The 27,788-nt window shown below is 37.0% G+C and overlaps 1 protein-coding gene and 1 non-coding gene across 4 annotated transcripts in view; one reads left to right on the top strand and one right to left on the bottom strand.

Moving 5' to 3' along the window:
- GALNT3 (polypeptide N-acetylgalactosaminyltransferase 3) overlaps window positions 1-17,888 on the top strand; it is a 71,598-nt gene extending 53,710 nt beyond the window's left edge. For all 3 annotated transcript variants that reach the window (XM_090280414.1, XM_090280417.1, XM_090280422.1), the window contains 4 exons: window positions 7,361-7,492; window positions 7,698-7,799; window positions 15,514-15,666; window positions 16,797-17,888. In XM_090280414.1, coding sequence (XP_090136540.1) covers window positions 7,361-7,492; window positions 7,698-7,799; window positions 15,514-15,666; window positions 16,797-16,919 — 510 coding nt within the window. In that variant the 3' untranslated portion in view covers window positions 16,920-17,888. The remainder of the gene's footprint in view (window positions 1-7,360; window positions 7,493-7,697; window positions 7,800-15,513; window positions 15,667-16,796) is intronic.
- A 9,464-nt stretch (window positions 17,889-27,352) lies between these two features.
- On the bottom strand, window positions 27,353-27,455 carry LOC150022152 (U6 spliceosomal RNA). Its single transcript, XR_016513545.1, has one exon. It is a non-coding gene; the product is annotated as a U6 spliceosomal RNA (small nuclear RNA).
- Between the last annotated feature and the right edge of the window lie 333 nt (window positions 27,456-27,788).

Genomic DNA, 27,788 nt, shown 5'->3' with positions numbered 1-27,788 from the left:
GAAGCCATTCAGTCCATGGCTTTTGTTTTTTTGGAGTTTTGTTGTTGTTGTTGTTGTTGTTGTTGTTAGTCCTTCAATTTTACTAGGTGAAATCTGTCTATTGAGAGTTTCTGATTCTTCCTGATTAAGTTTTGTAAGATTGTGTATTTTCAGAAATTTATCCCTTTTGATAAGGTTGTCCAGTTTGTTAGCATATAGTTGTTCATGTTTTCTTACTATCCTTTGTATTTCTTTGGTGTCTGTAGTTATTTCTCCTCTTTCATTTCTGGTTTTATTTATGTGGGTCCTCTCTCTCTTTTTTTTATTTGATGAGTCTATTTAAAGTTTTGTCAATCTTGTTTGTCTTTTCCAAGAACCAGCCTTTGGATTCATTAATCTTTTATATCATTTTTTTAGACTCTATTTCATTTATTTCTGCTCTGATCTTTATTATTTCCTTCCTTCTACTCACTTTGGGCTTTGTTTGTTGTCCTTTTTCAAATTCCTTTAAGTGTGAAGCTAGACTGTTTGAGCTTTTTCTTGTTTTTTTGAGATAGGCCTGTAAAGCTATGAATTTCCCTGTTAGGATTGCTTTCCCAGTGTCCCACAGATTTTGGATTGTTGTGTCCTCATTATTATTTATTCCAAGGTATCATTTGATTTCTTCCTTGATCTAGTTGTTGACCTGTTCATTGTTTAATATCATGTTGTTTAGCTTCCATGTGTTTGCGTATTTTTCAGAGTACTTCTTGTGATTGATTTCTAGTTTCATAGCATTGTGGTCAAGAAGATGCTTGATATAATTTCAGTCTCTTTAATTTATTGAGACTTGTTTTTTGTCCTAACATGTGGTCTATCCTAGAAAACTCCATGTGCACTTGAAAAGTGTGTATATTCCACTGTTTTGGAATGAAATGCTGTGAAGATACCAATTAAATCCAATTGATCTAGTGTTTCATTTAAGACTTCTGTCTTACTGTTGATTTTCTGTCTGGAAAATCTTTTTATTGAAGTCAATGTGGTGTTAAAATCTCTGACTATGACTGTATTTCTGTCAATCTCTCCCTTTATGTCCATCAAGATTGCTTCACATATTTAGGTCCTCCTATGTTGAGTAGGTAAATGTTTACTAGGGTTATATTCTCTTGTTGGATTGTTCCCTTTATCATTATGTAGTGTCCTTCTTTGTATCTTAAGATAACTTTGGTTTTAAAGTATATTTTGTCAAATATAAGTACTGCAACCCCAGCTTTTTATTCCTTTCCATTTGCATGGAATATCTTTTTCCATCCCTTTACTTTTAGTCTGTGTATATCTTTCAATCAGAGATGGATCTCTTGGAGACAGCATATATATGGGTCTTGTTTTGTTATGCATTCAAGTACCCTATGTCTTCTGGTTTGAGCATTTAAGTCATTTATATTTAAAGTGTTATTGATAGATGTGTATTTAGTGCCATTTTATTGTTAGACTATCCCCCCCACACACACACACACTTTTTTTCTTCTTCTTAAAGAAAGCTCTTTAACATTTGTTGCAGTACTGGTTTGGGGTTAACAAATTCCTTTAGCTTTTTCTTGTCGTGGAGGCTCCTAATTTCTCCTTCAATTTTAAATGATAGACTTGGTGGGTAAAGAAGCTCTGGTTTTAGGTCCTTGCTTTTTATCACCCTGAATATTTCACACCACTCCCTTCTGGCCTGAAGTGTTTCTGTTGAGAAATCAGATGACAGTCTAATTGGTACTTCCTTTTATGTAACTACCTGCTTTTCTTCTGCAGTTTTAGGATTCTCTCCTTGCCTTTAAGCCTTGTCATTTTAATTATGATGTGTCTTGGTGTATGCCTTTCTGGTCCAATATATTTGGAACTCTTTGAGCCTCCTGGACTCATGTGTCTTCTTCCTTTACCAGATTGGGGAAGTTTTTGGTCATTATTTCTTCAGATAGGTTCTTGATCCCTTTCTCACTCTCTTCTCCTTCTGGTATTCTCATGATGCTGATGTTGTTATGCTTCATGTTTATCCAAAATGTTTCTTAAGCTTTCCTCATTTTTTAAAATTCTTTTTTCTTTTTGCTGCTCTGCCTGGGTGTTTTTTTTTTTTGCTTGTTTGTTTGTTTGTTTGTTTTTTCTATGTTGTCTTCCAAATCTCTGATTTGATCCTTTGCTTCACCTAACCTACTGTTTATTCCTTCCGGTGTATTATTTATTTCAGATATTGCATTCTTTATTTCTGACTGGTCCTTTTTTATGGTTTCTATGTCTTTTTCACGCTGTTGAGTATCCTTATAATCATTACTCTAAACTACCTGATCAGTTGCTTGCCTCCATTTCATCTAGTTCTGGAGAATTCTGTTGTTCTTTCATTTGGAGTCTGTTTCGTTTTCTTCCCATTTTGGCTGCTGCTTTATATATTTTTGCATTAGTTGTTAAACTGATCAGTGATACAACCTCAAGTTGTAATCAGAAGCCTCATTTAAGTTTCACAGGGTGGGGCAGAGTAATACCTGTGTGCAGGGCTGTTGCTTCCCTTCAGGCTGTTGCCACTTGGAGAGGAGTGTTCTGCCTGAGAAAGATGGCTTCTTCATAATGGGGAATGACTCAGCACAGGGATCCTGGAGGCTGTTTCTTCATTTCTCTCCCCAGAGCCACCAGCCCCAGACGCTTCTCAAGCATCTCTGGGTCACTCTGCCCTTCTTCTGCCAGAGCCCAGGGTAAGTGGCTGCAAATGAAAATTATGTGTTGGCCCTTTAAAAGGCTCTCTGTGTCTCCAACTGTCTTTTCCTGGCAGACAGAAACCCTGCTGCTTTTCATAGCTGGATGATATCTGATTCCTTCCCAGCTCTGATGCTGTAGGCTGGGAAGCCCAGCTTGGGGTAGATCCCACTTCTAATGGGCAACCTCCTGGCCATTGAAATATCCCTCTGGAACTTCAGCTGCCACTCATGGGAGGCTAGCCAGCCCCCTCATGCCTCCTCCACACTCCCTACCAGTCACGTTGTGGTGACGTGGTTTCTTCTATCTGTCCTTGGTTATAAGGCTTCTCTCCAGCTGGTGTTCAGCTGGTTATTCCAGATGATTTCTCTACAATTTAGTTGTAACTGCAGATTGGTCCTGGGAGGAGGTTACTTAGCTTCCACTTATTCCTCTGCCATCTTGGATCCTGTATGAAATATTTTAAAAAGCTCTTTTTGAAGCTGACTTTTATAACTCTTAAAATATATAACTTATAGTGCCAGTTTAATATTTTTTAAAGAAAACTGAGTAAACTTCTTTTAAAAAATCTAATTATTCTACTTGTTGGTACGCTTTTTACTATTGGAAGCAATTTAGTTTTGTAACTTCCTTGGTTAAACCAATTCTGGTCTCTGTCCTTCCCTGTCTTGAGAGTAAATACTTTCCTGTCTCCCAGAGTAACTGTGAAATAAGGAAGTAAGTACCTACAAGTGTATGATACTGTTATTGTTGTTAACTTGTTATGGTTAAAAACTCTGCAGAATCATGGTGCCTACCTAATACATGAGAAATGAGTTTCAATAGTTTTAATATTGGATGTGTTAAGTGAACTAGACAATTTAAGAACATGCTTCAGTGAATGGCACCCAACTCTCTTGTTAGGTGCTGATTTTGGGGAAGGGGTAGTATATTGGGGTTAAAGGGCATCAACATGTGGACTCTTATAAAGATCTGGTTACCTCTTTTCACATTTTCTTTGGCTTCCAGTGCCTCCAAGTATCATTCAATAGGATGCAAAGTCAGAGAGCACTGCTGGGTTGGATTGCTGTCTTTTTCTCAAGGCCACCAAGACAAATTGGGCAGGTTGTATACTGCACAGGGTCTTGGCTAAGCAGGCAAGTGGGCAATAAATAATAGTTTAGTCCTTCTTGTTACCAACAAAGAGGAGAGTCAGCAAGCAAACCCCTGTTTTTACCAGAGGACAAATAGATCTATGTTGTAAAATGCATAAGCTATCCAAAAGTCTCTTTTATACAGTTTTATACTTTTTGTTTAGACACCAGGGATTAAGACTTTGAAGTTGGCAAGAAAATATTTTATGTAGTTGAACTGATAGGCTTGAGAATTTACCTTTTCATATATTTAGATATTAGATATACAGTGTTAGGTAAAAGTTGGTTTACAGTTGTGAGTATGCAAAACAGTTTATTCTTGTATTATTATGTATTAATTATTGTATTATTTTCCATATGAGTAACTGTAAACCTACTTTTGCCTCATCCTGTATGGTCAACTAATATTTGGTAAGGGAGCCGAGAGTACTCTCTAGGGAAAACGATAGTCAGGATGACCATATGCACCCCTATCTTATATCAATGGATAAAAGACTTGAACATAATACCCCAAACCATAAAAATCCTAGAAGAAATCATAGGGAAAAAACTTTTGACACAGGTCTCGGCAGCAATTTGAATATGACACCAAAAGCACAAGCATCGAGAGCAAGCATGAAAAAGAACTGGGACAACATCAAACAGAAATGCTCCTGCCCAGGAAAAGAAATGGTCAACAAAATGAATGGGAGCAATATTTGCAAACCATATATTTGATAAGGGGTTAATACCAAAAAAATATATTAAGAACTCATAGAAATCAACAGCAAGAATCCCCAAACAACTCAATTAGAAAATGAATAGTTCTTCTCAATACTCAGAGAAATTGAATAAGCAGTTTTCCAAAGAAGACAAGCCAATGGCCAACAGGTACATGAAAGAGTGCTCAAAATCACTAATGATCAGGAAAATGCAAATCAGGCTACAATAAACAGTCAGTTTCACATCTGTTAGAATGGCATCGCCAGAAAGATGAGGTATTAAGTGCTGGCAAAGGGGCGGACAGCAGGGAACCCTTGTGTACTGTTGGTGGGAATATAAACTGATACAGCCACTGTGAAACAATATGAAGGTTTCTCAAAAAATTAAAACTCTAAATACCATATGATACCACAGTCCCACTCTGGTTATATAGCAAAAATAAATGAAAACAGGATACCAAACACATACCTGCACTCCCATGTTCATTGCAGCATTCCTTTTTCAATTGAATTTACTTGAGTAATGTTGATTAATAACACTATATAATTTTCAGGTGTAAAATTCTATAATATGTCTCCTTTGTATAGTGCATTGTGTCCTCACTACCCAAGTTCTAGTCTCCTCCCATCACCGTATATTTGATCCCCTTTACCCTCTTCATCCTCCCCCCTGCCCCATTCCTCTTCGGTCACCACCATACTACTTTGTGTGTGGATGAGTTTGTTTTGTTTGTTGCTTTCTCTTTTATATCCCACATGTGAATGAAATCATATGGTTTTTGTTCTTTTCCATCTTATTTATTTCACTTAGTATGATACTCTCAAGATCCTTCCATATTGTTGCAAATGAGAATATTTCATAATTTTTATGGCTTAGTAGTATTCCATTACATATAGTAATATAATTTTCCTTAAACTGTTTTCTACAGACTAAATTCCCTTTTAACTTAATAGTGCTTTTTTAAAAAAGTTGTTTGCTTAGTCCCTTAAAATAAAGGAAATATAAAGTAGGTGCAAAAATAATGTCTGATTTCGAGGTCTATTTTAAAAGTGAAAAAGCTCATGATTATGAAAATATTTATTCATTAACATAACCTACTTTGCTTTCTAGAACCTCATTCCATCTGTCAACTAGCTTATAAATGCCATGCTTGTAAAAATCTTTAGGTTTTGAAGCAAAATATGAATCCAGCTCATTTCCAACCTCTTCTCTTGATGTCAACCTAAGACCATCAAAATGGTTCTGTAGTCCCTGAAACAAGTGATAATCAGAAGGAGCAAAGCTCAGGAGAACATGGAGGATGAAGCAATATTTCCCAACCAAGCTCTTTCAAGAAATTTTTGTTGAGTCGAGCTGTGTGAGGACGAGCATTATCGTGATGGAAGATGACATCCTTTCTGTTAACTGAGGAGGGTTGCTTTTGGTTCAAAGCTGCTTTCAAATGATGAAGTTGTTCACAGTAAAGATTAGCAGTAATTGTTTGATTGTTGTCCAACAGTTCAAAATGGACAATTCCTTCCATATCCCATCGTACACTCAACATGATCTTCTCTGGATGAAGTCCTCCTCTTGGTTGTTGAACTCTTCTTCCTCCTTGGCTGATCCATGATCAGCAGCGTTTAACGTTATGGTAAAGGATCCACTTCTCAGCACCTGTAACAAGCCTACCTAAAAATGGTGCCTGAAGGTGTCTCCAAAGCAATGATTCACAACAAGCAACATGCTATTGCAGAGTCTCTGGAGACAGTTCGTGTGACACCCATTTTCCAACTACTGAAACCTTTCTGATCCTTTTCAGTTGGCGCAGCGAGTTGTATGGGCTACATTAAATTGTTCTGCAAGTTCCCTAGAGGTAATGGTGGGATTTTCTGTGACAACAGCTTCCAACACTTCAGAATCAAGTTTTTTTTGACGACCCTCTTTTGGCTCATTTTCCAAACTGAAATCCCCACTTCAGAAATGGGAAAACCACCTCCTGCAACTTCTTTCAGTCACTGCATTGTCCCCATAAGTGCTCTGAATAGACTTTGCTGCTGTGCTTGCATTGGCACCTTTATGAAACTCATACAGTAAAACATTTCTACTGTGGTCTTTACATGGGATGAACATGGGTACAAATATTGTGGACGATTATGAACAGTACTTTGATAATCTGAAAAAATAAGGTATAAATTAGTCATTGTGACATCAAAAAATTATAAGAAGAGGCACAAATTTAATAAATACTAACTAAAACTTTCTTTTAAAAAAGTCGGACGTTACTTTGGCACCAACCTGATAAAATACAATTGATTAAAAACTTGCCTTTTCTACCAATACATTATAATTGCTAGGATATTATTAGAAAATTGTTAGAAGTCAGCTACTCCCCTAAAACTAGAAAAAATTATTCCCAACTGTGTTGTTTTTTGTGGTCTTGATTAGAAAAAAGATGTAAATTACATTATGTGTTGGCACATCCTCTATACCTGCTTTCTCACACCTCACTTTACAGATCACTTTTAGAATCAGTTCCGAATGCTCCCACCACCATTTCTCTGCCCATAGCATTTTTCTACAGATTTTTGTCCCATGGGGAAGGTTTGTGGTGCAAAGGAAGAATAAAATAGTACTTTGTCAGCACCACGGTGCTACCTGATTCTCGTTGGAACCGGAAATGGCCAGGCAGGCTCTAATTATTGCCTGAATGAATGGGAAGTTCAGTTAAATTTCACCTTGTATTTAGACCAGAAACTTTTTTTAAGACCTAAAGATAAATACAAATGTTAGTATTTGGAGTATTTTACCAGGGCTCTTTAGATTAAGCCTTCTCTTCACTTGTAATCTTTCTCCAGAAATCATTTGGGGATCTTTCAAAAAGATTTGAAATAAAGCACCGCCTTCAATGTAAAAATTTTACATGGTATCTGAACAATATTTACCCAGAAGCATATGTGCCAGACCTTAATCCTGTTATATCTGGATATGTAAGTATTTTTCTGTTCCTTTCTACTTGGTATACTCCTTGCCACCAACATTTATGTGGTTCAGGGAAAATTGCTGAAATACTTTCTGGTTGTTTTCCTTTGAAATTTTACAATATTATTATTTACACTACTTCTTGAAATCAATTGAAGAAATATATAAAACCACATAGATTTAAGAATTTATAACCTGAAAATTTTTCTTTAGATTAAAAGCTTTGGTCGGCCTTTATGTCTGGATGTTGGAGAAAATAATCAAGGAGGCAAGCCATTAATTTTGTATACGTGTCATGGACTTGGGGGAAACCAGGTGAGCGCTACTTTAAAAATCCTTCCTTCTCATTAGGACTTAAAAACACAAGTAAGTTGTCACATGTTTTTCAGAAGTCCTAAATCAGTTTTATATTCAGGAAAACTGGGGTGTGAAATGTTTTTAGATTAAGTTTGGCAATTTATATTAAAGTTGGAGGGTACTTTATTTTGTTTTTACTCTGGCTGTAAAAACAATTTGAAGGTGCTTGCCCATTCAGTAGAAAGGCAAATGAGAAAATAATAGAATTATGCCTTTTGAAATAAAAAAATGGGGTCTTTTATGTGGAATTTTGATATTGGGTGACTATTGGCATGGTGGTTTTATAAAATTATATTACATAAGAAACTATAACTGGATTCAATAGCAAATTACATCATGTTAATAACAAAAGAACAGCATGGTAAGTTATTTCGGTGGGCCGTGGTAAATGTCTAAAACAAGGTATGTTCTTGATTCTCTTTGATTGATGAAATCTCTGCTTGTTACCACTTTTTGACTGGTTTTACCAATGTAGACTCAAATGTCACAATTTGGCCTACCATGGGTAGAGAACATATTAAAGTATTATTTTGAGTGAATAGTACTTTCCTTGCCTTTTACAAGTGAATTCCTGGAATTATTAGTCTCTTTCTTTCATTTATTAATTCAACAGATTCATGGAGTGACCCCTGCATGTCTGATATTCTGCTGGGTTTAAGCAATTTAGGTTCTAACTCCTTCAGAAACCCTGTGTTTCAAAACTAGCAGTTACAGTCAGGATGATAAGGTCTGGGATAAAGTGTTCACAGTGCTCTGGGGGTGTGCAGAAGGGCATCTGAATTTGACTAGATGCCCATACATTTCTGAGGAGGGCGGGAGATGACATTTGAAAACATTTTGGGAAAGGTACATAGGAGTTAGTGAGGTGGCTAGTGGGAATGAGAACAGAATGAGAAGACTGTGAAGAAAGGTGTGCTAAGGAAAGGAGCAGATATATTTTTCTTTTCTTTTTCTTAGAATTGTAGGTATTTGGGTGATAGAGTTCAAGAGGTATATGGAGGATTTTCACAATATTAAATACAAGGTCATATTTTAGCATGATGGGGCTTTGACAATGTCAGTTTTAAGAAGAAAGGATCAGTTTATCTCCTGGTCCATGTTCTTCCATGTTTTTTCCTATCCATTAGCCTCATCTTAATCATTTCCAACCCTTACTCATCCAAACCAGTCAATCCACTGAGGGCAGATGATTCAGGTGCCCAGAAGCCAGAGCCAGTGAACAAAATTTATTGCTGAATTGTTAATATGTAATTCTGAAATGGCATGGAGATGCATAGATATATATGTATGTGTATATACATATAGATATATATGTATGTATGTGTGTATGTATATGGATATAAATGCATATTTTTAAAATCTCCTTTCTATATATTAGAAGAAAAAGTATCGGTATCGGTATCGGCAGCCGTCCGTCTCGAGAGACGATGGTGTAGCTTCTTAAGAGTCTATCTGCACCGCCGAGAATGGCTGTGCAGTCCGACTCGGGAGTGACACGGTATCTGTCTCCTCCCATGTTGAATCGACATCTTGCGATGACGCTGGAGTGTCCTCTCCAGTGAAGCTGAAGCTACAGAGCCTGGGCAGGGTGATATGGAGGGTCTGCTGTTGCCCATGCAGCAGACCCCCCCTCTCTTCGCAGCTGAAGGGTCCAAGGGAAAGACGGAGTCAATACAGCTTGGCTTCAGGTGCGCCACAGGAGTTGCCGGTGTTGACTACAACGTCAAACCGCCTTAGGGACTCCGGCTCCGGATTTTCTGTCGGGGTTTACTCCCTTAGCCTTTCCCCTGAAGAGGTATGCCGCAAGGCAGCGGAGGTTTTTTGGAGTCAGAGTTTTCCTTCTCTGATGTGCCCTGACTGGAAGATCGAACCAGCGACACTTAGCTCGCAGGCCGACGCTCAATCCACTGAGCCAAACCAGCCAGGGCTAAAGAAGAAAAAGTAATTTATAAATAATTACATTCTTTTGGAAATAACACTGGACAATGCTAATAAAAATTAGGTTTTGAGCAGTGAGAAATATTTAATCATTAGTAAAAATCTTATTACTAAATGTAAATACTTATAAGTTTCTCTCAGACTTTCTCTGGCATTACATTATTTTTATCATAAAAGTTGCAGATACATTTACACATTGCTTTACCTTTACACATTGTTCTTATCATTACCATAAAGATGTTTTTACAGTTTTTTCTCTGGAGAAATAATTCACATTATCTCCCAGTGAATATTTGTATACGGTATATAAAGTAACTTGCATTGTTACAGAAGTGAAAAAAACAAAGTCCTTGATCTAGTGGAGCTAAAAAGAAAGGACAAAAGTAACTGTAATTCTCGGTGTGAAGAAAAATAAAGCAGGGCAGGGAGCAATGTGTCTGTGTGTTGGGGGGTAATTTTCAAGGTTCAAGAAGATCTGTTTGAAAAGGTGACCCTTAGAGTGGAGGCCTGAAAGACCTGGGAGAGGAACCATTTTCTAGGGGGAGAACATCCTGGCAAAGGGAGTGCAAGGCCAGAGGCCCGGTGGCAGGGACACGGAGCACACAAAAGCCAGCGTGACTTGAGCAGAGTGGTCCAGGAAGAGAAGAGTGGGAAATGAGGTCAGCGATACCAGTAAGTGTCCTAGCCCTCTAGCCTTTGCAGGCCTTGATAAGGAACCTGGATTTATTTCTGAGTGTGACAGAAGCCAACTGAAGGTTTTGAGCAAGAGAATAATAATTACTGGTTTATATTTAAGAAGATAACTCTGGCTTCTATCACCTAACTCAGCCATCGATTTTATTTTGGTTTATTTTCTTTAAATTTATTTTCAGTCAAGCCTTGCATTTAAATTACTTTTTTTTTTTTTACTATATTTTATTGATTATGCTATTAATTGTCCTGATTTTCCCCTGCTGCTCCTCTCCACCCAGCACCCCCCACTCCTTCAGGCAATCCCCTCACCATTGTCCATGTCCATTGATCATCAGTATAAGTTTTGTCTACTCCATTTCCTATACTGTACTTTACATCTCTATGGCTATTCTGTATCTATCTATTTGTATTTCTTAATCCCCTCACCTCTTCACCCATTCCCCCAAACCCCATCCCATTGGGCAACCATCAAAATGCTCTCCATATCTATGATTCTCTCTATTGTTTGTTTAGTTTGTTATTTAGATTCAGTTGTTGGTATCTATTTTTGCCATTTTACTGTTCCTAGTTTTGATCTTTTTCTTAAATAAGTCCCTTTAACATTTCATATAATAATGGTTTGGTGATGATAAACTCCTTTAGTTTTTTCTTGTCTGGGAAGGTCATTATCTGCCCTTTGATTCTAAATGATAGTTTTGCTGGGTAGAGCAGTCTTGGTCCCTGCTTCTCATAGTTTTGAATATTTCTTGCCAATCCCCTCTAGCCTGCAAAGATTTCTTTGAGAAATCATCTTACAACCTTATGGGAACTCCCCTGTAGGTAACTAACTTCTTTTCTCTTGCTGCTTTTAAAATTCTCTCTTCACCTTTATCCTTTGGCATTTTAATTATGATGTGTCTTAGAATGGGCCTCTTTGCATCCATCTTGTTTATGACTTTCTGTTCTTCCTGGACTTTCATGTATATTTCCTTCACCAAATTAGAAAAGTTTTCTTTCATTATTTTTTTCAAATAGATTTCTAATTTCTTGCTCTTTCTCTCCTCCTTCTGGCACCCCTATGATGTGAATGTTGGAATGCTTGAAGTTGTTCCAAAGGCTGCTTATACTATCCTCATTTATTTGGATTCTTTTTTCTTCTTGTTCTGATTGCTTGTTTTTTTTCCTTGTTATGTTCCAAACTATTAAATTGATTCTCAGCTTCATCCACTCTACTGTTCTTTCCCTATAAATTGTTCTTTGTTTCAATTACTGTATCCTTTGTTTTTGACTGGATCATTTTATGCTCCTGAGGTCCTCACTAAGTTCCTTAAGCATTCTTATAACCAGTGTTTTGAACTCTGCATCTGATAGATTGCTTATCTCCATTTCATTTAGTTCTTTTTCTGGAGTTTTGATTTCTTCTTTCATCCAAGCCATGTTTCTTTATCTCCTCATTTTGGCAGCTGCCCTGTGTTTGTTTCTATGTATTAGGTAGAGCTACTTTGACTCTGTGTCTTGGTAGTGTGGCCTAATGTATGTGTTGTAGGTAGGGTTCAGTGGCACTGCCTCCCTTATCACCCAAGCCAGGTACTTGAGGTGTGCCTTTCGTGTGGGCTGAATATACCCTCTTTTTGTAGTTGAGTGTTGGTTGCTATTGGCAGACCAATGGGAGGGATTCACCCAGGTCAGACAGCTGCAAGGGCTGGCTGTGACCACTGACCACCACCCTCTGCCCTCCGTGGAAGATCAGCGGTGCAGGGGCAGAGTGACGGTGCTCCAACGTGGTTTGTAGCTGCCCACTGGGTATGCTGGCCATGGTATTTCCCAGGTGGTTCAGGTCAAGGTCAGCCCCCACATGTGTTTTTTCCCAGGGTGCCCTGCCTGAGCTATAAGGCAATCTGAGATGACTGCTACCTGTGCTGAGCTTGGAGATTCCCAGTAAAAGCCAAGCTGTGAATCTAGGCTGGCTGCTGCTAGTTCTGGGCCTAGAGCTACTTGAGGCCAGCTGTTGCTTGTTTGAGAGGATTTAGGAAGTTGTGAAGCAAGAACCAAGACCAGACATTCATATGGAATAACTTCTTGGGTCAGCCCATAAGTTGGATGGGGCAGAGTCTCTGGGGCTCTCCAAAAAAGGTCAAATAGGGTTAGCCAGGTTGATGGAGTCTCAGATATGCCACCAGCTTGCTGGCTTCATGGCTCTGCAGGGTGAGGGCTCAGAATAGGTACAATGGCCTCTGGCTTGCCCCAATGCCAGACACTTCAGCCTCTGCCAGTATGCCATTGGTGCCCTTCAAGCTTCCACTCTAGCACTGGAGTTCAGAGGGAGGGAGTCTGAATAGGTGAGGCCATGAGTGCGTTTTTTTTCAGGGGAACTGCATGGGGCTCCAGCAGTTTCTTCCACCAATTCAATCCCTGCTGGCTTCTGCAGCCAGAAGTTGTGGGAACTTATTTTCCTGCCACTGGAATCCTGGGCTGGGGGGGCCTGGTGTGGGGCTGGGACTCTTCCCTCTCAAGATATCCCTCTTGAATTTTTATCCACCACTCGTTGGTGTGGGACCAGCCTGTTCCATATATGTGCTCCTCCTACCAGTCTGGATGGATGTGGTTTCTTTAATTCTGTAGTTGTCAGACTTCCATTCAGTTTGATTTCTGATGGTTCTGAGTGATGGTTATTCTATAATTTAGTTGTAATTTTGATGTGGTTGTGCAAAGAGGTGAGGCATATCTGCCTACACCACCAGCTTGACCAGAAATTCACATTTAAAGTACTCTGTGAATTTTAGTTACAAGTGCTAAACATTTTTGAGATATTATCTCAATCATTTTCTCATGCTCTTTTTTACTGTTTTGACCAGATAATGATATTTTTTATAACATAAAACCTCATTGTAACCATATTTGTATATACCAATTAAAAATAAGTATGTTGATAATGTGACTAAATTGACAAACTGTACAATGCAGTCTGTCATTATGGCTTTTTAACACAATGTTGTGCTTTTTCCACTTTCTCTTTCATGGTATTTGTCCTGGTTCTAAGTTGTAAGTTTTGTCAGTGTTCTCAGCTAGCAAATTACGTACTCTTTTTTTGTTGTTGTCTAAATATCTTCAACAATTTTACATTACTTATAACATCCCTTTAATGATTAAAAAATAATAATATGAGTAAAGTAAAATACAGGACAGCCTTTCTTACCATCTTTGAAATAATAAGATTTATTTTTCTTAAAAATGTATAGTCAGAGAATTGTTTTCATGACCTAAACCCATTTTTTTCAATATTTCCATCTGAAGAACTATCAATTATAAAAATGACTGACTATATTTGTAGAAGGAGGTAAATTAAGCATGAGACTAAGACCAAGGGAATTCTAGATTAATTCACCTAATGTTTGTAGAGTGTCTAATGTAATACACATAATGAGTCTAGAACAATCTCTGCTTAGGACATAATAAGGGCTCAATAAATATTAGAGCTAAAACTATTTTACTACTGAGAATCAATTATATCAGTTATTTAACTTTGATATATCAGCATTATGAAGTATTTGGTTTGTAATGAATGTTATTTACTCATTACACTGCTTGACTTTGGTCTGTGGTGAAGCCAGCTAGCTACATACACAATTCCAATAGAGTGCAGCAGAAGTTATCTCTGATGGACTATGGGAGCCCTGAAAAGGGTGTAATTTTGTGCAGTAGGACAAATTAAGGGAAAACTAAAAAAGGAAGGTAATATTTGAATTGGCCTTTTGAAGAAAAAAAGGAGTTAGCTAGACAGTGAAGGATCCAGAAGAATATTCCAGGCAGAACACAACAAGCAAAGTCTTAGAGTTAAGGTTACACATGTTCTGCATGGTAGAATTGTGTGAAAGGGGTGTAGGATATAATTGGGGGAATAGCTGATAAAAGATTGAAAATGGGAGTTTCCTGTACCATTTAAGGAGGGTGGGCTTAATCTTAGTAACAGCAGTGACTCACTTCATCAGGGAAGGTAGGAGATCAAATAAAATAAAATAAAAGACTAACAGTAAACTGAAGCAGAGTGAGTTTCCATTTAGCCAGACAGCAGAGTGAATTGAAGTAGAGGAGCAGAAATTGAAGATGACTAGAGGTATTGCAGTAGATACTTTGAGTACCTGAACAAGAGAAGTGAGGATATGGAGTAAGGATGGGTGGGATGGGCACATCTACGAGGAAAATTCAGTAGAACTAAGGGACTAATTATTGAACATATGGGGAGAAAGAAGCAGTAGTAATAGTAATAATAGCTAAAATATATTGAATGCCTACCATGAACCAGTTATTGTTGTGGTTTGCATGTATTTACCCAATTCTCTTTATAAACCCTAAGGAGTAGGACCTTTAAATTAGCCATTTTACAGGCAGGGGAACTGAGGCATGAAGATTATGTTCCACCCCTTTTTAAATCCTCACCCAAGGCTATGTTTATTGATTTTTAGAGAGAGAGGAAGGGAGAGGGAAGGAAACATTGATCGATTGCCTCCCATACACACCCCCACTAGGGATTCAACCCACAACCCAGGTATGTGCCCTGACCAGGAATTGAACCCACAACCTTTTTGTGTATGGGACGCTGCTCCAACCAACTGAGCCACCTGGCCAGGGTAAGATTACTCCTTTTAAATGTTCCTAGTTAAATGAAAATGCCAGCAATTGAGATGAATAAGAGAGAAGGAGCACTTGTGAAGAGGCAGAGACAGGCAGTATGTTTGCTAGAGCTTTCCAGGCCCTTCTCTATGGAGTGCCCATCCTAGCCTCTGTCCTACCTAACTTCCAACTTCTGATATGCAGAGGAAGGCCATAACTTCTTAAGTTAAGTGTCAATCTGTTGGTGATAGGCTGGAGAAAGTGTATAGTATCTTCTATCATAAAAACTCAGCTTATGTTTCTGATACCAATTTTTATTGTATTATTTTGTTCACATAGACATGACTTCATTATTCAGTAAGTTGTTGATTTTTTTTTTTTTATTGGACTGTTATTTTGCAACTGAGCATGTAGGGTGCTTTTGTCAGTAATGGCATTCTTTCTTTCACAGTACTTTGAGTACTCTGCTCAACGTGAAATTCGACATAACATCCAGAAGGAATTATGTCTCCATGCTGCTCAAGGTCTTGTTCAGCTGAATGCATGTACCTACAAAGGTCACAAGACATTTGCCACTGGAGAACAGATATGGGAGATTAGAAAGGTACCTCAGTGCAATTTAATTCACCCTGTTATGTAATTACTATTTTGAATAGCTCTAATTGCTTACCTGGAAAAATGCATGAATTGTATTTTACTAATGTTACTCATCAAAATTTCTCTGCTTTTGTTAACTTTGTTATTGTTTGTCTACCCATGTGATAAAAGAGACTATATCTATGAGTTAAAAACTCTTGGAAACAAAATAATTGGAGAGCTGCTTAAAGCATGGTTTATGTAGCTCAACACTTCTGTGAATTATTAATAGTTGTTGCCCGTATTTGTTTTTTTTAAGTTTCTTATAATGCTTCTTGTAATAGACAAACTTCTTTTCTTCTTGTCAGAGAGAAAAGGATATCATTATTTTTTCTTACTTAAAGTGCTTAATTTTTTCCTTCCCTGTTTTAGTACTTATGTGAATCTAGAACTCAGAGAATATATAAAAGTTCTTTTCTGTTTTTAAAAACATATTTTAGGGCTTAGCTGGCACCTAGTAATTCCAACCTGAAAATTATTTTGTGTAATGCAAGAACATTATAAAACTGACTCTTATGACTTACATTTTTTAAAGAGTTTATCACTTATGGATATATATATATATATATATATATATATATGATAAATATATGTGTGTGTGTGTGTGTGTGTTGAAAATGTTGTTTAAAAACTCGATTGAGACCTTGCTCTGTATACCTCTCTTCATTTATATAATACCTTTTGTAATATCATAAAGGGTGTTGTTTATACTGGAAACCTACAAGAATTTAACAGACATAGTTGATCTTAGAAAGGGAGCCTATTAAGAATGGTATACCATTTGGCCCTAGCTGGTGGTGTAGTTCAGTAGATTGATGATCTAAAGATCATCAGTTTCGTCCCTGGTCAGGGCATATGCCTGGGTTGTGGGCCAGGCCTCTGCCTGGGAGTGTGTGAGAGGTAACCGATACCTCACACATCAGTGTTTTTCTCCCTTTTTTCCTCCCTCTCTTCCTGTCTCCCTAAAATTAAAAAAACAAAAACAAAAACAAAAGAATGGTATACATTTGGTGTGCAGGTCTCCCTTTAGCTTCAATTAACTATGAGTTAACTATGAGTCTTGAAACTTAATGTCTGTTGTGTTTCTTTTTATTCTAGGACCAACTTCTATATAATCCATTCTTAAAGATGTGCCTTTCAGCAAATGGAGAGCATCCAAGCTTGGTGTCATGCAATCCATCAGATCCACTCCAAAAATGGATTTTTAGCCAAAATGATTAAGTGTTCCTTAAAATTAAGGAGTTGAAAAGGGAGGTATTTTTTCTCATAAAACTGTGACTAGGCATACACTGTAGTTTTGAAAATTATGCAAAAGCAGCTAATTGTAACTTATTCCAAGTGCATTTTTCTTATTTATATCTTAACAATGTCTCTGTAGCATTGCTACAGAAATCCCTTGTTTCCATGTCAAAGCACAATGATTAATAATACCAAAGACTATTTTGAAATGTTCAGATATAGAGGAAGAGGTGTTTACAGTAGGATGAACATAATTTTCCAAGTAAAGTGTTGTTTGTGTGTTTGTACACTCGAGGATATGCATAGGTACATTTACACACTCACGACTTAAAATATTACTTCTGGTTTTGGGGGAAGGGAGAAAGATTTGATACTGTATTTTTTTAACTACATAGAAATGGATCAATGAAGGTCAAACAATGGCCTTTGTAGACATACCTGGAAATTTTTATAGATCTAGAATTTATTACATGAAAATGCAGGTAAACTTTTTTGCCTTTTGTTTACTTATTTGTCAACATGGAATTAAAGGAATAAACAAAAGACTATTTTTAACAGTTTAATTTCTTGGAAAAATTTAAAGTATTTTTTTTTGTTTGAAGCCCACTTGACTTGAAGCACTTGTCTTTCTTAAAAGGCTTTTCTTGAGTAACAATACTGTGTTTTCCCAAAGAAATTTGAAAAATGCTATAACTTACTATGTGTTGAAAAGATTTTTTTCCTTCCTGCTTTTTTTTTTACCAAAATTTACTAATCTTGAATGTTTGTGAAATTGAATTTTAAATGCAGACTACTTGACTCCTTTAAAGCTAAATTTTATTTGTTACTGATTTAATTCAATTTGTTACTGTTCAATTAATAGATTGTCTTTGTAATGATTTTTACTTTTACCAAAAAAACCTTATTTCTCTCTATGTGGAAAACACAATAAAAGAAATTCTTACTGTTGTGATAATTGGATTTAAGTATTTTTCTCTTTGGGATAAAATGTATAATTGATAATAGGTGGGAGAAACATGAATTTTGTATCCTGAACTTCTAAGCACTGATTATAGCCATCAGGTATTTCTTAGGGAAAATTCAAACATTTGATAGTTATGGCATGAGAAATGGGAAATGGAGAAGATTCCATGTTAGGTGTTTAGAAAATTTTGTACTAATTTCTGATAACTTACCTTGAGCATCTGATAGAGTAAATTTTTTTTTAAATGTGATGCTTATTTAAGAGATTTAGCACTTCTTTTTGACCATTTTATATAGAGAGCTCTTGTATTCTTATTTAAGAAGTAAAGTATGATTAGCTTCGCATTTTTAATCCAGTAGAACTCAGTTGTCAAAAGAAAATGTTTAAATTATTGGTCCCATCTTCTCATTATTTGTAACTTTGAAGTTGCATTTTTAAAAACCTGCATTTTTTAATTTATTACAATCCCAACTCTTATTCCAATTCAAGTACCATTTATTGTGTGTCTAACTTTGTGACAAGTTATGGTAGGTAGAGTAAGACAGTGCCTTTTGAGCTTAGGGCTTATGGAACAGAAAGAAAGACAATTTTGAAATAGTATAATGAGTGACATTATGATGTTATATTTTATGATGCAGATGACAGCTCATTATTCCTATATGATATTTCTTTAATAAGTAAAGATATTTCTTTAATATGATAGCATACTAACATATATTGTGAAATATAAATGATACCCCATTACATGTATGACTTCTGTTTCTCAGTTTATTACTCTAGAACAGTGATTTGTAACCATTGCACTGCAAGAAATTTTAAAACATGCAGTGCCTGACTATTTAATCAGGGGCACTGGACTCTTTTTCCTTAGATTGTCAAATTTAAAAAAATGACAGCAGCCAACACAACAATAGCTATCCGGTGTGAATGAATCAAAATTAAGCCCATTTTTGTCACATTAGCAAAAAATATATTTTTTGGTGTGCCACAGAATTTTAGTATTAGTTTATGTGTGCTATGAGATGAAAAAGGTTGAAAATCATGGCTCTTAGGAAGAACTATTGCTCTTAGAATTTATTCTATCATAATAAAGAACAAAATAAAACAAAACAAATTTTCAGATATTTTATAAATAAACATAAGTAAAGCATATTTAAAATAAAAACAAACCTGGGTGGCCTCTGTATATTAGTCCCATGTTTCATGGGAGGAACCAATTAAAATCTGTTTAGATTAATTAGGTTGATTATACTACGGCTGTATTAAATGCATTCAAAGGGAGAGTTCTCCTTACCTGATTTGGGAGGCTTAGGCTGTTGCTCAGGTGTCTGAAGGGATTTGTCTTTTGGGTTGGGTAGTGTCTTTTACAAGTCTGAGTTTTGAAACACTGCTCATGGGCAGATATTTATGAAGCCTGGCTGACATCCACTTGAGATATTTGAATGTACTCAGGGGTGAAATTGTGGAACTCTTGCTCAATCCTAAGCTACCATGGCTAATGCTGCAGAAGACCTGACATGTTGCCTTGTTTCTAGAGGACCAAGTCCCAATAACTCTAGATTGGTAATTTATACTACCGGACCTGCTAGGGTCAACCTGATGGGTAGGCTCATTGAAAACTTGGAGGTGAGCAGAAAATTTAACTAAATGCTATGTAAATCTTAAAAATATCAGAGCAAAAGGTAGGGGAACTGCTATTTCTAAGAAAACAAGATTTAATGCTTTGGGAAAACTAGAAAAATAATAAATTATTTTTTAATGTGGCTAAGTTATATGTGGATGAGGATCATAAAAGATAGGGAAAACAAAAATCTAGGAAGATTCTGTGCTCAAGTTGCTTCACAATAGGCTTAAATGAAAGCAAAGCAAAGTATTTTTAGATGATGGGTTTTTAGTGTAGTTTGTGCAAGAAAGATGTTGCACATTTCCTATAAGGCAATTTATACTCAAATAAAAGATATTGGAATATTTGTGAAGGAAATAATATACATACAAATGTAGACATGTGTGTGTGTGTGTGTGTGTGTGTGTGTACTATAAGTTAAAAATGTTTTAGATGTATCTTCATTTTTATGATTTTTTAAATTTCTTTCCATTTTTAAGTATATTTTATTATGTTGTTAGAGTAGTCCCAGTAGTCCCAATTGTTCCCCTTTTGCTCCCCTCTGCCCAGTACCCGCCTTCTCTCCAGCAATCCCACCCCCCTTAGTTCATGTCCGTGGGTCATGCATAGAAGTTCTTTGGCTTCACCCTTTCCTATATTATTCTTAACTTCCCCCTGTCTATTTTGTACCAACCAATTATGCTTCTTAACCCCTGCACCATTTCCCCACTTCTTCCCCTCCCCCCTCCCAGCTGATAACCCTCCAAATGATCTCAAAATGATTCTGTTCTTAGTCTGGTTTGCTTAGTTGGATTTTGTTTTTATTTTTTAGATTCAGTTATTGATAGTTGTGAGTTTGTTGTCATTTTAGTGTTCATAGTTTTGATCTTTTTCTTAAATAAGTCCCTTTGACATTTTATATAATAATGACTTGGTGATGATGAACTCCTTTAGCTTTACCTTGTCTGGGAAGCACTTCATCTGCCCTTGCATTCTAAATAATAGCTTTGCTGGATAAAATAATCTTGGTTGTAGGTCTTTGCTTTTCATCACATTGAATACTTCTTGCCAATCCCTTCTTGCCTGCAAAGTTTCTTTTGAGAAATCAGCTGACAGTCTCATAGACAACCCTTTGTAGGTAACTCTGCTTTTCTCTTGCTGCTTTTAAGATTATCTCTTTATCTTTAACCTTTGGTGTTTTAATTATGATGTGTCTTGGTGTGGTCCTTTTTGGGTCTAGCTTGTTTGGGACTCTCTGTGCTTCCTGCACTTGTATGTCTATTTCCTTCACCGAATATGGGGAGTTTTTCTTCATTATTTTCTCACATAAGTTTTCAATTTTCTTACTCTTACTCTTCTCCTGGTACCCCTATGGTTTGTATGTTGGCACATTTAAAGTTGTCCTAGAGGTTCCTAAGCCTCTCCTCATTTTTTTCAATTTTTGTTTCCTCATTCTGTACTGGTTGACTGTTGTTTTCCTCCTTATGTTCCAAATCATTGATTTGAAGCCTGGTTTCCTTCCCTTCACCATTGGTTTTGTGTGGATTTTCTTTCTTTTCTTTCATTTCATTTAACATAGCCTTCACTTCCCTTATGTGTTTGCTGTACTTTAGCATATCTGTCAAGCCTGTGAGCATCTTTATCAGTGGTATTTTGAACTCTGCGTTTGTTAGGTTGGCTATCTCCTCAGCACTTAGTTCTCCTGCTGGCACCTTGATCCATTCCCCCTTTTGGGCCATACTTCTCTGCCTCCTCATCTTGGCGGTCTCCTGCATTTGTTTGCCTCTGTGTCTTAGGTAGAGATGTCGCTCCTGTTATGTCGTAAGGGGTGGAGCCTTAGGTTTTCTTGTCATTACAGGGTGACCTGTTTCACCACGTTGTGGCGCTGTATGTGGGGGACGGGTCTGAGAGGTAACAATGTCGCTTGCTCAGCATTTGCCCCTTTTCCAGGCAGTTCTCCCACTTTGTAAGGGACTGGCACCCCTCTAGCTGCTGCCCTGGCAGTCGTTCCCAGAGTCGGTGGGTCTGTGGATTCTAGGACTGTGGGGGCCCTTTAAACAAATGGACTCTGTTGAGAGACCAGCTGTTTCTTCCTCCACCCCAACTCCCACTGGTTTGCACAATCAGAAGCAATGAGGCTTTATTTTCCCTGGCACAGGGACCATGAACTGCATGGTCTGGTCTGGCGCTGGGAGTGCTCCCCAGGTGTCCCTCCTGATTTTTAAAATGTATGACTACGCTTTCTGGCAGCCTGCCGCTGCTGCCAACACTCCTTCAGCCACCACCACACCATGTTCTCTCTGCCCTGGCTCCGCCTCTCCTACCCGTCTGGATGAGTATTTCTTCTTTATATCATTGTTTGTTGGACTTCCATGCAGCTCGATTTTTTGGAACTTCTGGCCATCTCTAGTTTTGAGGTAGTTGTATTCCTTCTTAGTTGTGGAGGGAGATGCAGCGTGTCTGTCTAGGCCTCTTTCTTGGCCAGAAGTCTCTGAATCTGGTATTAATGGAAAACCTCCATTCACTCTTCAGTGACCTCCAGTCTGTCTTCTGTCTCTAACAACTTCCAAGTTGCCAAATCCAGTATCCTTTTTTCTGTCCTCTTATACCTAAGCTCCGCAGCATCAGAAATAATTGACTGCAACCTTATTTAAGTTTGTTGAAGCTTTCTCCTCTCTGGGCTTCTATGACATTACAGGCTTTTATCTCTAGTCCTGCTGCTCTTCTCCAAACCATCATATCTTACATGGACTAAGATGATCTCTTAACTATTTTTCTAGATGATTTCTTTACAGCAACTAAGGTTAGATTTATAAATAAAAACATTGCTCCCTTTTGTCATCTTCCATAGGCTTCCAGTTGTTTTTAGAATAAAATCCATGCGCCTGGCTACAGCCTAGAAGACCCCAGGTGACCCAGTCTTTGTCTTTTTCTCCTGCCTCATTGATGACCACTTTTCCTTTGGCTCACTGTGCTTCACACACAGCAGTTGCCTTTTCTATGTGTCTCGTGTCAAGTTTGCTCTTGCTTCAGAGCCTATGTTTTCCTTGTCTGGATCCTCTTCATAACCTGACACATGTTTCACGTCTCAGCTCAGATAACATTCTCAGAAGAGACCACCCTTTGCGAAGTAACACAATCACTACTATATTACCTTGTTTATTGCCTTTATTACATTTACCTGAAAGTATTATTTTAAGAGTGAAATTGCCTTTGCCTCTACTAAAATGTCAGCTTCAAAAGGGCAAGGTAAGAAACAGTGAAATCCATGTCACATTATGAGTTAGGTAATTCAGTACATATACATAAAACAACTCTTTTTATCAAGAATATTAAACACAGAATGAGTGCCAATTGGAAAGGAGTATGAGCATAGGAATGGAGGATAAAAAGGCAAACACACAAACACACACACACACACACACACAAGAAAAGAGGGATTTTCCTTGGACTAATAAAGATAGATCCGATAGATCCAAATTTTAAAAATCTTGATAGGAAAAATTATCTGAGTTTATACACTATTTCTTCAGAAGATATTTTAGAGAGAGTGTAGATTTATTTTAAAATCCTTTAGTACAAAAATAATGGGACCAAAAATAAATACTAATTCACATAGCAAAGAGTAAAGCTATGAAACTCATTACCTGAAGAATTTATGTAGGTGGAGATTTTGAGTGTATACAAACTAGATGCAGGGAAATGGATGGCTGATTAATTCACAATTGATAAAGAAAAAGAGGATGTTTAGCATGTTCCCAAACTTTTCAAGTGACGGAAGATGACAGCATCTCCCCAAATGTATCCCATGAGTACTACATCGATCACTACAGAATACTTTCTCAGATGTTAGCTATGAGAGTATTTGTTTCCATGGTACATTTCACACAAAGACACTCTCCCACATAATACCAATATAACCATCCAAAACCAGATAATCAATATTAATACAATGCTACCATCTGATTCATTCCAAAGACCATCCCTAACTGTTCTAATGTCTCTTTTTCCTTCCTGGTCCAGGACCTAATCCAGGATTATGCATCACATTTATTTTTCATATTTCTTTAGTTTCCTTTAATCTGGAGCAGCTACAAAGTCTTTCCCTGACTTTCATGTAGCTTACAGGTTTAGAGTGTAAAGAATATCAATAAACATACGGCCATGTGATATTTCCTTATGTCCAGACAGAAGCCATTCATTCTTATCAGAAAAAAAACCACAGAAATATATTGTACTCATAGATTTAGTCCTTCCATGTTATTCCTTCCTACCATTAGAGATGTTAACCTTGATAACCTGTTCAAGTTGGTTCCTGCCAGATTCCTGACCCATAAGGCCACCCTCTTTATAGGTGGTATTTTGTTAAGAGGTACTCCTAGACTATGCAAATATATAATTCTTCATCAAGCTGCTACCCACTAGCTTTAGCATCCACTGATGTCTCCTACCTGATTCAACTCCCACTTTGACACATGTCATCATTCTTTCTATATTAATTTGTTGGCATTATACTGCAAGTAAAAGCTTTTCCTTCTTGTTTATTTATTTATTCATCCATTTATTCAGATACTCATCTATTTATTTATTCAGGCCTGATGGAGTTCTTCATCCAGTGAGTTAAAATCTGGTTGTATTATTGTTTATTTCTGATGCTTTAATCATCTCAGAATTGGACATTTAAGCCTCTTAAAGCTAATTCCTATGAGTTTTTTTATTTGTTATTAGATTTTTCACATAATTCTTTGAGCATTTTTGTGCCCACTGACTCACTTTATGCTTTTCCTATCTGAGCCTTGGAATCAAGTATTTCTTCATTAGATTTTGCTTCTTTTTTGGAACCACTTAGAAATCAAGATCTGGATGCTCCATGTGCTTGTTGCTGCTCGGGTATCATTGCTCCTAGACCCTCTTGACATACAGAAATATGTTTATATATATACTTGTTATCTAATTATGTTTCTGTACACACACATCTTTATCTATTACTGGATCTCTGTCTCCCTCTCCCTCTCAGTTGCAATCCTGTACCATAACCTTCCCTAATTCCAGCTTTATAAACCCCTCTCCAACAACAAGAAACCTGATTTCCACTTTCTTCCATCTATCTACTCTTTTATTCAGTCCCTCTAGTAACCTCCTGACTATCCCATCAAACTTTGACCTCTGTTCTCACCATCCTCCCCTCATGTTCTAGCAGTGCCTTTCCTCCCTGTCTTTCTAACCTCATTGGCCCCAACCACCTCCAAGAAAAGGGAAAGAAAAAGGAGAGAAGATAGGAGAAAAACAGAAAACACCTTTTTTAAAACACTTAAAACAGAAAAAAATATTTAAAACTAAGCTAAGCCACTTGTATTTTTGAGCAAATTTCATGTTTCATTATAGTTGAGAATAGAAGGAATGTGGTGAACACATTTTAAAAAGAACAAATCATAAGGGACATTATGTTAACTTTGTAAAGATTCTGTATATAAATAATTGGGAAACCATTTGCAACATGCATATCTGTTTTCTATTGTTGCAACAAGAAGTTACTACAAACTTGGTGGCTTTAAACAACAGATTTATTACCTTGCAGTTCTGGAAGTCAGAAGTTCTAAATGGGTCTACCTGGGCAAAAATCAATGCAGTGTTCCTTCTGGATGCTCTGGGGGAGAATCTGTTTCCTTGCCATTTCCAACCTCTAGAGGCCACCCACATTCTGGTTTGTGGCTCCATTTCTCCATCACTAAAATCAGCAGTGCAGCATCTTCAGATCTCTCTCTGACTCTGATTCTTCCCCTGTCTCTCTTTTCCACTTCTAATAATCCTTATAATTACATTGAGTCAACTGGATAATTCAGGATCATCTCCCTGTTTTAAGGTCAGTTAATAACCTTAGTTCCATCTGCAACCTTAATTTTTATTTGCGTATAAAATAACATATTCAAAGGTTCTTGGGACTAGGCTATGAACATTTTTGGGAGGCCATTATCCTAACTACCAAATATAAAACAAAAAGGTTGATACCTTTAATTATATAAATAACTTAGAAATCAATAAGAATAATAATTTTAATAGAAGTGTAAGAAAAATATTCTCAAGTAATTAATAAAAAAAAAGTAGAAATGGCTCAAAACTTAAAAGGATCTCTTACACTAATAAAGAAATACAAATTAGAGAAAATATAGAAGACATATTTTTGCTAATCAAATTGGCAGCAATTTTTTTTAAGATTTTATTTTCTTAGAGAAAGAGGAGAAGGGAGGGAGAGAGGGAGAGAAATGTGTGTGGCTGCCTCGTGCACGTCCCCAACTGGAGACCTGGGGACCTGGCCTGCAACCCAGGCAGGTGCCCTGACTGGGAATTGAACTGGTGAGCCTTTGGTTTTCAGGCCAGCACTCAATCCACTGAGCCACACCAGCCAGTGCCAATTATTTTTTTAAATATGTAATTACATTCAGTGTTGGTGAGGACTGAGAGAAACTGACACTCCCACATTGCTGGTAGAAATAAAAATTCGCACAGTCTTTCTGGATGGCAGGTCAGCAATATATATTAATGGCATTAAAATTGTGCCAACCATTTGACTCAGCAATTCAATTTCTACAAATTTATCCTAGAATAAAAAGAAAGGTTTTCATACCATTTCCATTTAAGAATATTCAAGTTTTGTTTTGTGAAAGATTGGAAAAATATAAATGCTTATGGAAAGAAATTGCTTTGATATATTTGATATATATACATTATGAAATAGGATATATATAAGCTTTTATATATATAATATATGGTATAAAATAATTTAAAATATAATGTCTTTATAATCATGGTTAGACCTTTCATAAATCTAATTTTACCCATAAAAACACTCACTTTTTATAATGTGTTTATTTTCCTGTGTTTTTTAATTATGCTTTTACTATATATGTATGGATTAATATACAGACATTAAACATTATTGCTTTAGAAGTACATTTATTAAGACAGGAAAACATCCAAGATATACTGAATAATAAAAGTATGTGGTTAAAAAACATCATATTCAGGTTGATTTTTTTTTTTTTTTGTAAAAGATTTATTAAATCTGAAAGGGTATACAGCAATGTAATGTGGTTAATTCTGATGACAGGGTAATGTCACAATTTTTATTTTTTATTTTTTACTAATTTTTATCTTACAGCTTAATTAAAACAGTAAAGCCACTAATATTTATAGAAACCTATAGTTAGGATTATGTAAAAGGTATTAGCATCCTTAATACTTTGTTTACCTGCTGTTCATTTTCTAAATATAAGAGTACAAACAACCTCTAATTGTTTTATAAAAAGCAGATTATGGAATCATATTTTTATTTAGTTTAATACACATGTGTTTGGTTTCAGGAACACATAAAGGTGGAAAATATTTTTTGTAACACCTTTATTTCATGTGCATCACTATGGAACAGGCTCCTTACTGGTACAAATGACACAGAGACTATAACATGTGCATGAGATGTAACATGCCTTAACCCAAGAGAATGCAAGGAGACTTCACAGAAGCACTTTAACAGAAGAGATTCTTAGAAGTCCCTCATTCCTACTAAGTTCAGGGTAGCAAGATCACATTTGATACATTATGATGTTTAAATCTTGGTTTTACATTTTCAGGTTTGTGCGCATTTATAAGTTCAAGAAACATTAGCTGGCATTAAATGAAAAGATAGGGTCTGTTCCCTCGAGGAGCTTCCAGTTCAGTGAAGAAGTGGGATAATGGAGCAGCTGATTATAATTGGAGTAAGGAGGAATTAGAGGTTAGCACATAATGCCAAGGGACTGAAAGGGGTGGCCCTGAACACAGCATCAGGCATGGGGGTGTGTGAGTGTAAGGGAGGTTTTACTGAAAGGCATGAATGTGAGCTGTATTTTGCACAGGGGCCATGCTAATCTCTGTATTGTTCCAATTTTAGTATACGTGCTGCCGAAACGAGCCGGGAGCTGTATTTTGAAGGGCAACTCAGAGTTAGCCAGGTTGACTACTCTTTAGTTTCCCACCAGTAATCTGGAGTTTATTCTTTGGATGAGGTAAAAGAGAGTGATCTTTCACTTACTTTTAAGAGCAGGAGGTGGGCCCTGGGGAGCTTAGAAGCAAAGGAGGCAGAGCTGGCCCCTCTCCAGACCCTCAGGTTGCCAGACCTTCAGCTCCAGACGCACATCCCAGATGCCCTAGTTCTGGCAATCCCACCTTCCCGCTCTATTTCCCTCTCCTTCCTGCTAATGACTTTTGTAACTTCCCAGGGAAACGGGAGCCATGCTCTGATAAGAAA

This window comes from Furipterus horrens, unplaced genomic scaffold (assembly GCF_987537825.1).
Source record: "Furipterus horrens unplaced genomic scaffold, mFurHor1.1.pri manual_scaffold_1, whole genome shotgun sequence".
Classification (NCBI taxonomy): Eukaryota; Metazoa; Chordata; class Mammalia; order Chiroptera; family Furipteridae; genus Furipterus; species Furipterus horrens.
This window is presented reverse-complemented; position numbering and strand designations above follow the sequence as displayed.